This window comes from Danio rerio, chromosome 7 (genome assembly GCF_049306965.1).
Source record: "Danio rerio strain Tuebingen ecotype United States chromosome 7, GRCz12tu, whole genome shotgun sequence".
Lineage (NCBI taxonomy): Eukaryota > Metazoa > Chordata > Actinopteri > Cypriniformes > Danionidae > Danio > Danio rerio.
The window spans coordinates 53,978,477-53,993,969 of NC_133182.1; the positions used below are offsets into that span (position 1 = coordinate 53,978,477).

General features: G+C 35.1%; 1 protein-coding gene across 3 annotated transcripts in view; it reads right to left on the bottom strand.

Annotated features, from left to right (window-relative positions):
* Nucleotides 1–618: 618 nt before the first annotated feature.
* Nucleotides 619–15,493, bottom strand: part of myzap (myocardial zonula adherens protein) — a 28,007-nt gene continuing 13,132 nt past the window's right edge. Inside the window, exons 4-14 of one of the 3 annotated variants that reach the window (XM_005166523.5) lie at nucleotides 13,952–14,110; nucleotides 13,730–13,822; nucleotides 10,531–10,644; nucleotides 10,144–10,296; nucleotides 6,448–6,573; nucleotides 5,482–5,610; nucleotides 5,306–5,400; nucleotides 4,217–4,322; nucleotides 2,289–2,372; nucleotides 1,869–1,930; nucleotides 619–1,780 (exon numbers count right to left, since the gene is read on the bottom strand). In XM_005166523.5, coding sequence (XP_005166580.2) covers nucleotides 1,432–1,780; nucleotides 1,869–1,930; nucleotides 2,289–2,372; nucleotides 4,217–4,322; nucleotides 5,306–5,400; nucleotides 5,482–5,610; nucleotides 6,448–6,573; nucleotides 10,144–10,296; nucleotides 10,531–10,644; nucleotides 13,730–13,822; nucleotides 13,952–14,110 — 1,470 coding nt within the window. In that variant the 3' untranslated portion in view covers nucleotides 619–1,431. Of the gene's footprint in view, nucleotides 1,781–1,868; nucleotides 1,976–2,288; nucleotides 2,373–4,216; nucleotides 4,323–5,305; nucleotides 5,401–5,481; nucleotides 5,611–6,447; nucleotides 6,574–10,143; nucleotides 10,297–10,530; nucleotides 12,902–12,981; nucleotides 13,334–13,729; nucleotides 13,823–13,951; nucleotides 14,111–15,493 lie in introns of those variants that run through there. The other 2 variants (XM_678415.10, XM_073907336.1) reach the window with 2 other exon arrangements.

The following is a 15,493-nucleotide window of genomic DNA, read 5'->3' on the forward strand; positions in this document are numbered from 1 at the left end:
GGTGTCTTTTCTGTCTCCAGGACTTTGTATGCAAAAAAAGTAACTCAAACATACATGTTACTATTATGCAAGTGTCCATACTGTTCAAACTGCAAATGTAATTTGTAACATTTAAAGGATTGATAAAAACTTCCTAAAACCTTTTTATCAAACTCTTACCATTGCCTCAAATACATTAATTAAAAAAGCATACATAATTCATTCATTCATTTTCCTAAGGCTTAGTCTCTTTATTCATCAGGTGTCGCCACAGCGCAATGAACCGCCAACTTATCCAGCGGATGTTTTTCACAACAGATGCCCTTTCATGCTGCAACCCAGTACTGGGAAAAAAAACATATATAATACCTTAGATTGAAAGCACATTTTAGTCGTGCCCCCTAATTTTCCACTCAGTCCTGTTTCCCTAATTAATCCCCTATCTGAAAAGCTAGGGAATATCCATAAAATTGTTTATTAAACTGAAATATTCAGTTCAAGTAAAATGTAAATACTTGCATTTACACAATAAGTACATGTAACCTAAGATTCATTTAAATGTTACAGAGTTAATGAAATTTTTACACATGAGGTGCCTCAGTAACAGAAAAAAAGGTAAAGAAAATCCACTGAAAAGTATTTTTGAACATTTTATTTATTGAACAATATACCCAGTTATGTCTAAATATAGTGCTCTGTGAGTGAAAAACATTTAATACCAAATATATTTTAGTGTTTTCTATTACCTGTAAAGACTCTTTGTACTTTATAAACCTTCAACTGCACTCATCATAAATCATGAATTTGGCAACTGAAGTGAGCCTTCAGAAAGTGCATTAACACATCAACGCCAGAGTCAATTTTCCTCTCTGCAGTTTTTACTTTATGTCTTGGTAATGTACTGTGATCCAGAACAATATGGATCCATAACCAATATTTTATAGAATAGCATTATGAATGTGTCATCAAATAATAATAATAAAAAAACAAAACAATAAAAAGGTAAATAAGCTGGAGGCTGCACATCAGCTGCTCTAGCAGGAAAAGTGCTGGACTGAAAATAAAAAAGGTCTACTAGAGCTTTGATCGCAGTTGATAAAATCAATCCTTTTGCTAAAAAATAAAACCTCATGTAAATAGCCCACCGAATATTATTATATAACAAAATAATATCTGGGTTATCCACTTTAGAAAACAATCTAGGCAAAAATGGGCTCAGAAAACGTAAATATAAATAGATAACAGTAAAATATAGAGGGCTTTCACGTAAAACCACTAGATTCTTTTTTGTAAACAAAGCAAAATAGAGTGCATCAGTATATACTACTAAAATAAGTTATTCACAGATCAGTAGGTTATTTACATTTGCTGTAGTGTTACACAAACAGTAACACAACACAAATACTTCATGTTCCATTAGCTTCTGCCACTGCCATTTCAGTAGACCTTCATTCATTCAATGTTCATCTTAGCGCTCATCTCCATCAGCCTCATAAAAGGAGTGTACACCTGCGACGGGCTGGTTCTCGCTCTGGGACTGATGCTAGAAGACACTTCTGAGGCCGCTGGAGATTCAGATTCGCTGACTTCATGCCTGGACTGACCGTGAAGTGAAGATGGAGGAGCAGTTTGGGTGGTACTGGTCATAGTTTCTTGTGTATGTACTACAGTGGACCGCAGCATCGTGCTGTACTGACCGGGAGTGTATTTAAGTAGACTATTGCTCAGTCTGCTAGAGGATCTTGGGGCTGATGAGACGTGGTTGGGTTGGAATGGAGCAACATACGGCGGTTCTTCAGATCTGCGAACACAGAAAATGAATGCGTGTGAAGAAAGGACCTCGAATGGGGTTTTAAATTTCAATGGCAAGGTGATCTTGTGCTCATTACCTAACAGGCAGATCACAGCCAACTCCAATGTCCCTGGTGGAAACTTTAATCTCAGACGCTTTCTGTATAGACATAAAATACTTCAACTTGTCTTCTAACTCATTATTCTAGGAAAGGAAGCAAAGCAAAGGACAGCGTCAGAACAGGGAAACTAGAAAGAGAATTCATGTCACAGATATATAAAGAAGACACTGAACAAGGACCAATTCAGATCAGATATATGGGAAATTTGAACGACAACCAAAGTCCAGCTGACAGAATAGCCATGGATTGTCGAATAAGTGCATTGAGTATGCTTATTCCAACCAATCTGTGCCTTTCTGGATTGGCGAAAGGCTAAAAGCTTGCAAAAAAGAAAATCAAAACAAAAGAAAAGAAAAAAAAAGTCACGTCCTGTTACATTGAGAATGTTGGACTTACCTCACACTCGACAATGGCAATCCTGTCCAGCAGCTCAGTGATGAACATATCCTTCTGTGCAACTTTGGCTCTCAATGATTCAACCTGCAGAATTGTTGTTTTGAAATTAAACCAATAAATTACAAACGTATCATGAATGAAAAGCTAATCTAAATGCCCTTGTAACGTTATTCAAAAATTGTACATGATTTTATTTTTTAAATATTCTCATATTATATATTTGGCCATTTGTTCTCTCTAAACCAGCACAGTGTTGATAGTGTCAATTGAACTATGTCAATTCTGATAAGGAAACACTTAAACTAGTTCAACTCAAACTTCAATGTCAAGTATTCAAGGGTTTAGCAGGTTTTTCATTGATTTCAGATAATAGTAAACAATCACATGTTTTTATCGAGCATATGCTTTAAACATTCAGTCACTGGACACTTTATTAGGTACACCTGAATATTAGTGGGTTGGACTAGCTTTTGCCTTCAAAACTGCCCTAATCCTTCGTGAAATAGATTCAACAAGGTACTGGAAATATTTTTCAGAGATTTTGGTCCATATTGACATGAAAGCATCACACAGTTGCTGTACATTTGTCAGTTTTACATCCATGATGCGAATCTCCCGTTCCACCACATTCCAAAGGTGCCCTATTGGATTAAGTACTGGTGACTGTGGAGGCCATTTGAGGACAGTGAACTCATAGTCATGTTAAAAAAAAAAAAAAAAAAAAACAGTCTGAGATGATTTACACTTTATGAAATGGCGCGTTATGCTGCTGGAAGTAGTCATCAGAAGATGGGTGCACTGTGGTCATAAAGGGATGGACATGGTCAGCAACAATACTCAGGTAGGCTGTAGCATTGACACAATGCTCAATTGGTACTAATGGACCCAAAGTGTGCCAAGAAAATATCCCCCACACCATTACACCACCACCACCAGCGCAAACTGTTGATACAAGGCAGGATGGATCCATGCTTTTATTTTGTTGATGACAAATTCTGACCCTACCATCTGAATGTCGCAGCAGAAATTGAGACTCATCAGACCAGGCTAGTTCTATGTTCTAGGCATCTTCTATTGTTCAATTTTGGTGAGCCTGTGTGAATTGTTGCCTCAGTTTTCTGTTCTTAGCTGACAGGAGTGGCACCCAGTATGGTCTTCTGCTGCTGTAGCCCAGCTGCCTCAAGGTTGGACGTGTTGTGTGTTCAGAGATGCTCTTCTGCAGACCTCTGTTGTAACGAGTGCTTATTTGAGTTACTGTTGCCTTTCTTTTAGCTGGAACGCCTCTGGCATCAACAAGGGATTTGTGCCCACAGAACTGCCACTCACTGGATATTTTCTTTTTTTCAGACCATTCTCTGTAAACCCTAGAGATGGTTGTGCATGAAAATCACAGTAGATCAGCAGTTTCTGAAATACTTAGACCAGTCCGTCCGGCACCAACAACCATGCCATATTCAAAGTCACTTAAAGCACCTTTCTTTTGACCATGTCTACATGCCTAAATGCATTGAGTTGCAGCCATTTAATTGGCTGATTAGAAATTTGCTTTAACGAGCAGTTGGACAGGTGTACCTGATAAAGCCAGTGAGTGTATATGCAACATATATTTTAAAATATTGCAAAAATGGCTGTGTACACAAATTGTATATTTGCGAAATCCAAATATAAACTTGAATTTTTATACATAATTAGCATATTTCCCATGCAAATTTGTTCAGAATCTACTTAGATCAATTATGGAAGTGAAAATGTATTTGCTGGTGAATTAGCTGTTTCTTGAAAATACATTAGATGTTGTGCATCTTTAAAACTTTTGCACAGACCCTTCATGTTTATAAACAGCTACATTATACCCTGCATGAAAGGTAACATTTAAAAAGCACAATAGCGGCACTTTTACATCTCAAACAGTTTCTTTAAATCAGCACCTCTTCTATCATGGCCTTGACCTTCCTCTGCTGTGAGAACACCATGTCGTTGAGGTGCTTTATTCTCTCTCTCAGCTCTGCTGCTTCTCCTTTCAGCTGCTCGGACCTGGAATGAAACATGCTAATTATGAGCAATGTAGCATGTAATAAAGCTCTAAATCCATAATACCATCAGAATTATTGGGAGATTTTTTTAGATGACTGTAAAATGAAGAAAGTATAATAATATTTGCAGAGATTCTTTAATTAATTGTTATTTACAGCAGCTAAAACAAAACCTTTAATGAAACACATTTTCACATCGAATCTTTAAACAGACAACATAAGGACAGTATTTTTTAAAGATATTGAAATATTCAGGAAACACCATACAAAACAACTTTATTTATTAACATCAGTTATTAGGAATGAACAATATTTAGCATTAGATTCAACATTTACTATCATTAATTAAATTTTGTACTGAATATATTTTCATCGGCTAATGTAGTATGAATGAATTTGCTAACAATTTTTTTGGCCATTGGACCTTGGATCACAAAACCAGTACCATTAAACAGTATATTTTTGGCAATGGCTAAAAATACTTTTTATGGGTCAAAATTATAAACGTTTATGCCATAAATAATTAGGATATTAAGTAAAGGTCATGTTCTATGAAAATAATTTGTAAATTCACAAATGTAAATATTTATTCATCTTCTTTTTGGCTTAGTCCCTTTATAAATCTGGGGTTGCCATAGCAGAATGAACCGCCAACTTATCCAGCATATGTTTTACACAGTGGATGCCCTTTCAGCTGCAACCCATCACTGGGAAACACCCATACACACGTATTCACACACATAGACTATGGCCAATTTAACATACCCAATTCACCTTTACCACATGTACCACAGCTACTGAATTTTTTTTTTGTGAAAAACATAGCTTCTTTATTAAATAAAAAAAGATTTTGTGATACATTGTTAAACAAAAAAAATCTTATATAAAGATATATAAACTGTCTACTAAAACTATCCTGAATAAGACATAATCAATATTTTTAGGTGGAAAATATTTTCAGAACATAAATTAGATGTTACTTACTGTTTGGCCGCAGCTTTGTCTGCATGGTCAGTTTCATCCAAACCACGCAAGCGTTGCTCACAATCACAAAGCTTTTTTATCAGGTCACCCTTCTCCTGTTATAAAAATAAAATGATGCATAAAATGTTTCCTTCAGGTGTAAAAAGTATAAGGCTGAACTATCTGATCATATTTACCTGAGCCATACAGTTCAGCAGCCTCTCCACTTCTGCAATTCTTTGGTCTCTTTCAGCAATCTTTGCCTCAGCAATCTGAGCATTTTTCTCGGCCTCCTCAAGCCTTTTCATATAGTCGTCAAGCTGTGCCTGTAGACAGGACAAACAGGTTTACACTCAAAACTACAATCATTCTTGTCTGCTCCTATTGACCAGTCAGTTCCCACACTGTAAAAAATATCTGTAAATTGACTGTTTTCTGTATTTTTCATGTTTTTTTCACTTTATGTTTTTGAATAGCATTATGCAACTTTGATCTTTTCTCCAAAAGCTCTTGATGTTGAAAAGTTTGTTAAAGTGACTTTTATTGACATTTCCTTTGTTTGAACTGATATATTGTTTGGGATGGTGTTGTAATTTATAATGCAAAAACCTGGTAATAAGCTGCCAGTACATTTTGTGTTATTTTACAGACTTAATTCTCTATATATTATTTCTTAAACAATACCTTGACTCAAACTAATAAAATGCCAATAAAAGTAATTTGATTTATCAACATCAAAAGTGGAAAGAGCAGAAATAAAACTCCCATAATGCAATTTACCACCGTAAATGAACAGAAAACCTTCAAATCATAAAATAGGGACACAACAGATTCTACTCCGAAATATTTTTATCTGAAATATTCCCTATTACCACTAGGTGGCAACCTAATCTAAAACAGTAAAAGAAGTGGACTTTCCCCCTCTCTTACCCTGGAGAATACCTACAGATGTTTCCTGTTAAAAGATTGCAATCTACCAGCTCTGCTTCAGATTTGTAACACAAAAGTATTTTTTACAATGTATCTGTACAGTAACAACCTTTAAAAGTCACATAAACTACAATATACTGTAGGTGATAATGAAAGTGTCAACTGAGCATACAGTGTGTTTCTGTGTGAAGATTGTGAGAGCATGTGTTAGTTTGGTTATACAGTATATGTACCTGCAGAGCCTCAATCTCCTCTCTGTACTTCCTCTGCTGTTCCTGCAGCTGTTCCTCATATTCCCTCTGCAGCTTTGCACTCAACTCCTTCAGTGCTTGTGTGTTCGCCTCCTGAGAAGTCTCCACCTACACACATAACGCTGTTTAGTTTTCAAAAAGCAACAGTATTAACATTTAGGAATCGTCCTGGTTTACATTGAAGTACGATTCATCTTGAATCATCTTAAATCATGCTAAAGAACATGATCATCAAAAGGTACAAACACAGCACATGTCATGTCAATTTCACTTCACAACAAGTTTCTTTTTTAACATTCGTTTGTATGATAAATACTTTTAATACTAAAATTAGCCAACATTAAATTAAAAATTAAAAATACAAAGTCAGATTTTATTCTTGTATTTTTAAATGCTATTTCATTTATATGGATCTTAGCTAACATGAGCTAACAATGAACAGATATATTTGTTCACTAATGTTAAAAAAGACTTTAAGCAATACATTTAATACAGCTCTTATTGATATTAGTTTATTTTAGTTTTGCCTAAATTGTAAAGCTTGTTAGTACAGCAGGTCTTACATCTTAACAATCCTGATCTATTTTTTTTTTTCTAAAAAAACCCAAATAACGCGTTATTGGGTGTTAATCCCATGGCAGGTCTGATAATCATTGAATTACAGCTGTAAGCGCAAGTTTTTATAAAAAATAAATAAATAAATAAAAATAAAAACAGTAAGCATTTTATGTTCCATTGACCCATCCATGTTACCATTGAAGTATCATACTTCTTGGATCAAAATGCTGAAGTACATGATCATCAAGAGGTACAAACACTGCAGATGGGCATTCAGAAAACTGTACTTTTTTTTTCTTTTGTCATTGTTTTACTCGGATTATTATTCAGATTTGTCACTAAAACGTGTAATACATAACATTTACATTAAAGTCAGAACTTTGAACCCCACTACATTCATTTAGGTTTTCAGTCACATACTGTACAGGATCATAGTGCTGTAATATATGTCAAATACTTGTAACAAAAAAATCTGTCACTGTATATAAGAAACAACTATAAGAACAACCCACTTTTAAATTATGTTTGAAACAACAACAACCACTGTTCACTGATTTAACCATTTGTTTTTAATAATTCCACTTTAAAATAAGTTTCCTATTTGTTTTAACATTAATATTATTTGGTATAAATAAAATGCTTCTAACACTAATATTTTTTCATTAATTCATTTTCTTTTTGGCTTTGTCCCTTTATTAATTTGGAGTCGCCACAGCGGAATTAACTGCCAAATATTCCAGCATATGTTTTACACAGCAGATACCCTTCCAGCCCAACACTGGTAAACATCCATACACACACTTTTTTTACACACATACAAGACGGCCAATTTAGCTTATTCAATTCACCTAGAGCACATGTCTTTGGACTGTAAGGGAAACCAGAGCACCTGGAGGAAACCCACACCAACACGGGGAGAACATGCAAACTCCACACAGAAATGCCAACTGACCCATTCGGCGCTCGGTTTCCCCAGTTTCCTCCCACCGTCCAAAAACATGCAGCTTATGTTAATTGACTAATCCAAATCAGCACCATAGACATGTTTTTTAGCTACTACAGCAGGGAAGTTCTCGAGTTCTACCTGAGCTCAAACTCCCCTCTCGCCTTGCAAACGAGAGGGAGCCCCAGGCTCAAGGATCTTATGAGCTCAGGGCTTTCTCTTGGGACAGCAAGTCAAACAAGCTTTATTATCAATCATCAGCTAAGTGTGAACTCTTGAAATTTAACATTAAAAACACAATATCTTTTTTTCTTTAATGTTTTAGTTTACTTTGTCATTTTGCCTTCCATTTAATAGATGCACTCCTTTTCATTGAATGTATTTATTAGTAATTTAATTTAATTTTATTTGTTTTAACTACGTTGAACCAGTGGCGCAGTAGGTAGTGGTGTCGCCTCACAGCAAGAAGGTCGCTGGGTCGAGCCTCGGCTCAGTTGGCGTTTCTGTGAGGAGTCTGCATGTTCTCCCTGCATTCGAGTGGGTTTCCTCTGGGTGTTCCGGTTTCCCCCACAGTCCAAAGACATGCGGTACAGGTGATTTGGGTAGGCTAAATTGTCCGTAGTGTATGAGTGTGTGTGTGAATGTGTGTGTATGTTTCCCAGAGATGGGTTATGGCTGGAAGGGCATCCGCTGCGTAAAAAAACATGCTGAATAAGTTGGCGGTTCATTCCGGTGTGGCGACCCCGGATTAATAAAGGGACTAACCCGACAAGAAAATGAACGAATGAATGTTTTAACTGCTATTATCGCATGCTGTTTAATTGTACATATTTACTTTCAACATTGACAAAGTATCTGAATTGATTCAGATTGTGATTGTTGATTGACTGTATTCAGTTGTTTGTAAGAAACATTTCTGTACAAATTTCTGTACACTTTTATTAGTGTACTGTACACTTGTTTCAATTTTCCTCATTCCCTTATTTTATTTTTTATTTTATTTTCCCTTTTATTTTTTTTTACTGTGTATTGATATGTAACAATTTATGTTGTAATAGTAAAATTTTGTTATAGTTAAAACATAACCAATACAATATCTGTTTTAATAAGGCATTTTTAAATGTAAATTAATTTATGGAACTTAGCTGAACAGTTTTCACTAATGCTATAAAAGATTGAGCATTACATTGAGCATTACATTTATTACAGCTCTTATTCATCCATTAAATATGTCTTAAATCCTAACAATCTAACGTACAGTTGAAGTCAGAATTATTAGCCCTCCTGTTTGTCCCCCCCGCCCAATTTCTGTTGAACGAAGAGAAGATTTATTCAACACATTTCTAAACATAATAGTTTTAATAACTCATTTCTAATAACTGATTTAATTTTATCTTTGCAATGATGACGGTAAATATTATTTGACTAGATATTTTCCAAGACACTTTCATACAGCTTAAAGTGTTATTTAAAGGCTTAACTATGTTATAGTGTAATTAGGCAAGTTCTTGTGAAGTGATGGTTTGTTCTGTAGACTAAAACATTTTGCTTAAAGATTCTGATCATTTTGACCTTAAAATGGTGTTTAAAAAATTAATAACTCTTTTATTCTAGATGAAGTAAAACAAATAAGACTTTCTTCAGAAGATGAAATATTATCAGACATACTGTAAAAGGTCCTTGCTCTGTTAAACATCATTCATTCATTAAATTTCTTGTCGGGTTAGTCCCTTTATTAATCCGGGGTCGCTGTGGCATAAACCGCCAACTTATCCAACAAGTTTTTACGCAGCGGATGCCCTTCCAGCCGCAACCCATCTCTGGGAAACATCCACACAAACATTCACACAAACACTCATACACTATGGACAATTTAGCCTACCCAATTCACCTGTACCGCATGTCTTTGGACTGTGGGGGAAACCAGAGCACCCGGAGGAAATCCACGCGAAGGCAGGGAGAAAATGTGTTAAACATCATTAGGGAAATATTTAAAAAAGAAAACAAATTCCAAAGGGGGTCTAATAATTCTGACTTTAACTGTATAATGTTTTTGTCGTACTGATTTTGTTGTGATGTCCCAAAAAGCCAAATTACACAGTAGTATGGTGTTCATCTGACGAGATGGTAATATTAAAGAATGATAGCTGTAAGTGTGTGCTTGCATGATTGAGCACCTGGTGTTTGAGTGTGCGGTTTTCAGCCTGTGCTGCTGCTAGCTGTCTCTCTGTTTCCTTCAGTTTCTCCTCTGTTTTCTCCATTGCGCTGCGCAGAGTTTTCATCTCATCCCTGTTCCCCACGCGGTTATTACAGCTTTCCAGCAACGATTTCTGAAACACCCATGATCAACAACAGCAGCACCTGATCATTATAGCATAAGGATGAACACAAAGCTAGTTTTCCCACAGCATGCATTTACGTTGGCAGCAGAGATTCATTAGTACAGAACATTCTTTTCTCTGTTGAACAGTCTAAGGTGGTTGATGACAACAGACAAACATCAAGAGCTCTCTCCGTACAGAAGGTGCCTTTATCAGGTGGCAGTGACTGTATTGATCGTGTACCTGTAGATCAATGTTTGCTGATATGAGGGAGTTGTTCATCTGGTCAAAGCTCTCCATAGCTGCCCTTCTCGTCTTCACCTCTGACTCTAGATAACGCTTATGAGAGTTGGCTGCCTGGGAAAAACACAATCAGAAATACTGTCACGTTTAGAACTCAGTGTTTTAATTAAGGGCAAGTCTTTGTGGTTGATCATATTCTTGAGTATTATTACACAGCTCTCTGCAATACTAATTAGCCAGTTGTGACATCTGATTAACTGAATTAAAAAAAAGTCTCCTGAATCACCTGCAGATTAGTTCTGTCACCTATAACTGTTATCATTTTAAGGGTGGAATACAATACACAAAACAGATATTTAAAACACTTTTTTGCAGAGTTTATAATTGTTCATAGAGGAAAACCTGGGTATCATACACTACATGGCTGGGTGATCACAGACTGGACCACTAAAACAAATATACATTGTTAAATCCAGTGTTGGAGTTAAGTAATAATACTTTTCTAAGTAACGAGTAAAATAATGCATTACTTTTAAATAGTAAGTAATAATATTTGACTTACTTAAAAATGTCATGTGAGTTACTTAGTAGTTTAGTTAATTCACTTTTTTTTAAATGCTGAATTAAAAATTAACGTAGTCATGTTAAATCCCACACACAATGAGTGACTGCAAGAACAGACAGAAATGAAGAAGACAGAGTCTTACATTTCTGCGATGTAAATATTTTCGGTATTTTGAACACATGGAAAAAAAAGGAAAAGAGGAACTCAGGAAGTTCTCAGAAAATATTATTATCCTACATGATTTTTTTAAATGTGTTTTTTTAATGTAAATAAAAGTTATACAGTGCATTGTTGATTGCAGAGGACCTGTATTTAAAAAAAGAAGAAGAAGAAAATCTGCATGTTCTGAAAGACATCAAGCCTCAGCCAGCCAGTAATGCAAAAGTAACTCAAAAGTAACATAACCCATTACATATACCATAAAAGTAACTAAGTAACGCAACTACTTACTTTTTTGGGGAGTAGCCCAATATTGTAATGCACTACTTTCTAAAGTACATTACTTTCTTCCCCAACACTGGTTAGGAGGTGCATAACAAATAACAAATAACTTTTGAACTAGACAACAATGGCAAAATAAATGTATTTTTAATGTATTGTATATAGCTTCTGACAGGGCAGTACTAATTTTAAAATATATGTTTTTCTATCTAAAAATTAGAACTTGTATAAAAGATGCACTGAAAAAAAAAAAAAAAAAAAAAAACAAGTGTTAGCAGTTGCACATGGGTCTCTCGATTGTACTTAGTTTAAATCTCAAGATGAATCTCAAAATCCTACTGTTGCTGTTGGAAGGCATTCAAATATGCAGAAGAGTCCCAGGAAACTAAAACAGATGCTTGACGACTAAAAAATGTAAAGAACCTAAAGAATTTCTCAGAAGAACAGTGGACTCTTTTGAGCTGGTCAGGAAAGACAAAGACAAGGTGAAAACTAATGCTTAAAAAGACAATACTTCTATTCACTGCATTAAAAGCTGGGGCTGGATCTTGATGCTCACATTTTTTACCTCATCTTGATGTGGCATGTAAACTTGGACTTTTGCGGCAATGTTTTTAATTTATATATTTTATCTTTTGACTATATGTAAACATACAGTATGTTTTGTGAATTAACTTATTCAGGACAGTATACTTAATGACACACCATGCCATTTTAGTGATCCCTGTTATTTTTAAAAAATAATTACAATTTTGCTCACACTTTATTTTAAGATGTAACTCTTGCTAATAATTAACCATTAATAATAACTTGTGACTCAATACATTCTAATTTGTTGCTTATTAATAATTATTAAGGTAGTTAGGATTTGGGTATGACGTATGGATTATAGATGTAAGAAAATAATCATGCAGAATATGTGTTTTATAAGTACTAATAAACAGCCAATATCTTAATAATAGGCAGGCAATGACCACTAGTCTTAATTTGTTTTTATTTAGCCTATGTTAATGCCAACTGTATTTAGGCTCAGGCATATAAAAAAATTAAGTAAGTAAAATATATTTTTTTACCAGCATCAGTTCTAATCATAACTATCAACATTTATATTTTTTCTGAATTTTAACCCTTTAAATGCTGGTTTGTTTACAAAATTTTCCATTTACTACATGCTAAGCAAATAATATTTACTTTGTTACAGTCTTGGATATGTTAATAATAAACAACACCATTCAATTTGAGGTATTCAAAAAAGTAAAACAATTTAGTTATGATGTTTTTGGTTATTAGATCATCGAGGAACCTTTTTTTTTTTTTTTGGATGCACAAGGGTTAAACTAAGGTATTACCAAAATTCACCCTATTCTGCAGGGGTATGTAACTGATAAGCACTGACTTTTTCAGACTACAAAGAGTTAAAAAAAAAAAAAAGAGAAATCATGTACAACAGACTTTACAGACCAAAGTAAAAAATATCAAATAAGGGACTGAACAGTAATTTGACTGTATTATCGTTTGCCTTATTGGTAGGTCAATTGTTTATTTCAAATTTCTTTTATTAGGTTTTCTACATGGAATATCAATTGCATCCTATAACTTCCCATTGAAAAAAAACTAAATAAACATAATTTATAAGTAAAAGGAAAAAAAGAAAGAATAAAATATAAACTATAATAAAAAATAAAATTGAATAATAAATATGTATTCATATATTATTGCTCAGTTTAAAAATCAAGAGAGTTAGCTACCAGATAATCTAAAAAGGGAAGCGACAACTTGTCAAATGTCTTTAAAGAACCAATAAATCATAGTCAATTTTTTTCCAATTTAATGTAAGTAAACACTTCATTTATCCATGCATCAAAAGAAGGTGGAGAAACATTTTTCCACTTTAAAAGGATGACACGTCTTGCTGGCAAAGTAGTAGTAAAAGCCTTTCGGACCATTACTGAAAGTATTGGTCAATTGTTTTGTAAATATTTTTTTCACTTATTTTTCTACTACTACTGCTATACTTTTAATATAATTACTACTACATCATTGTAACAACATATGTATGTATTAATGAGGATAATGTACACGTAGCGGGTCTTTCATGCAGAATAAACTCCAACAGTATGAATACAGCAATTATTTACGAATATTTGTTCAATATTCTTTCCATAGCCACTTGTCATGCTGTGTTTTGCTTACCTTTAAGTCTTGAGTTAATTTTTGCATTGATTGTTGCATCCCTCCAAACTGGCCATACATCCGCTCTCTGACTTTCTCCAAAGAGTCACGTACCTTTGAGAAATAGAGGAAGCTTCTAAGAAAGATATATACATTTCCAAAATGTGCATTCCGGTAGAGAAACCACTATCCAGTTGTCTTACAGTTAAATTTAGGTACCAATAGACAATTTATTAAGCTTACCTCTCGGATGTACCTCATCTCGTCCCTCAGCTGATTGACAGACCACTCTCGTGCCATCACTTCCTGTTGTTGGTTGGTGCCTGAGCTCTGCACCACACCATAGACTCTGGGCCCATTCTGAGCGGACTGTTCCCTGCCAATGCCATTGGTCACAAGGTGCTGGGGGAACAGGACAACAAGGCTCACATTTCAGCTAGTGGATGTGTTTAAACGGAGACAGTGTCACTGTTGTGTTTAGGTGCATTGAGACCAATGCCACTGCTGTGTATCTAAGTGTGTGTCTGCTTATTGGAGCATCCTTATTGATTCATAAGAGTGAGGTGTGGGTCTGGTATTTTAAGCCTTGCTGCTGAGTGTTCACAATGAGAGGTCGGGATGCTGAGAGTCAGAATAGTCCTCATGGTGTCAAATTTCTGCATGACAGTCCAAAAGAGTAAAGAAAAGTATTTTTAAAGGAACACTCCACTTTTTTTTGGAAATAGACTCTGTTAACTTAGATTTAATCTGCTGGGTATTACCATTTTTTTATGCATTCAGTCAATCTCTGGCAGGAGCACTTTTAGGTTAGCTTAGCTTAAGGGGCATTCATTTTACTCCTTTTTCAAGATTTAAGAGAAGCAGTGTCCAGGATGCGTCTGTACAGTTTGAGCTGAAATCACCCATCAGATTATTCATTATACCTTTCAGAATATGGATTTTTTTTTCACTGAACACAGTGTAGCTGTTTTTGTTGCCTGTGCCTTTAATGCTAGTTCTCCCCGCCCACCGTTCCCACATGCCTGTTAGAGTGTGCCTTAATCTGCACCTCGGCTGGGTCAGATCAACAGCAAATTAACAGGTATGAAGGAAGCAGATCTCACGTAACGTTTGTGAGAAATACTAAAGTAAGAACTTTCCCAATGATTATTTTATGTATTTGCTGTTGAGCTATCTCAAGCCTTTCTGCAATGATGAGTCACACACAATGTCATTACAAAGTTCACGCACACACACAGACACACACACACACACACACACACACACACACACACACACACACACACACACACACACACACACACACAGTGCACACTTTTAACTTTGCATTTCTTACATGGCAAATATGACAGAATACACATTAATATCCACTGCTGTCTTGATACTTAACATGTTAATGTAAAAAACCTGATTTAACGTCCCAAACTGGGATTGAAGCGCCTTCTTTTATAATTGTCCAGACATGCAGCTGTGCTAATAAAGACTGTAAAATAGCTGTAACTCCTTACAAACATGCACTGTTTTAAAAATGTTTTAAACTTGTAAAACTCATTCTTGATCACATTTGATGAAGATTGATGATCACAGAGAGCTGAACAGATCTTTTAATCTGAGTTGCTTTTCGCACGTCCTATCTTGTTGATAAGATTATAGGTGTTACTATGGAGAAATGTTAATACGTGGGGTATCAATCAATTCAGTGGGCAGGGAAACTGCACTCCTACATCAGGTTGTTGTGGGCCACAAAGTGGGAGGAATTTAGATCCTGTTTTGGACACACTATAC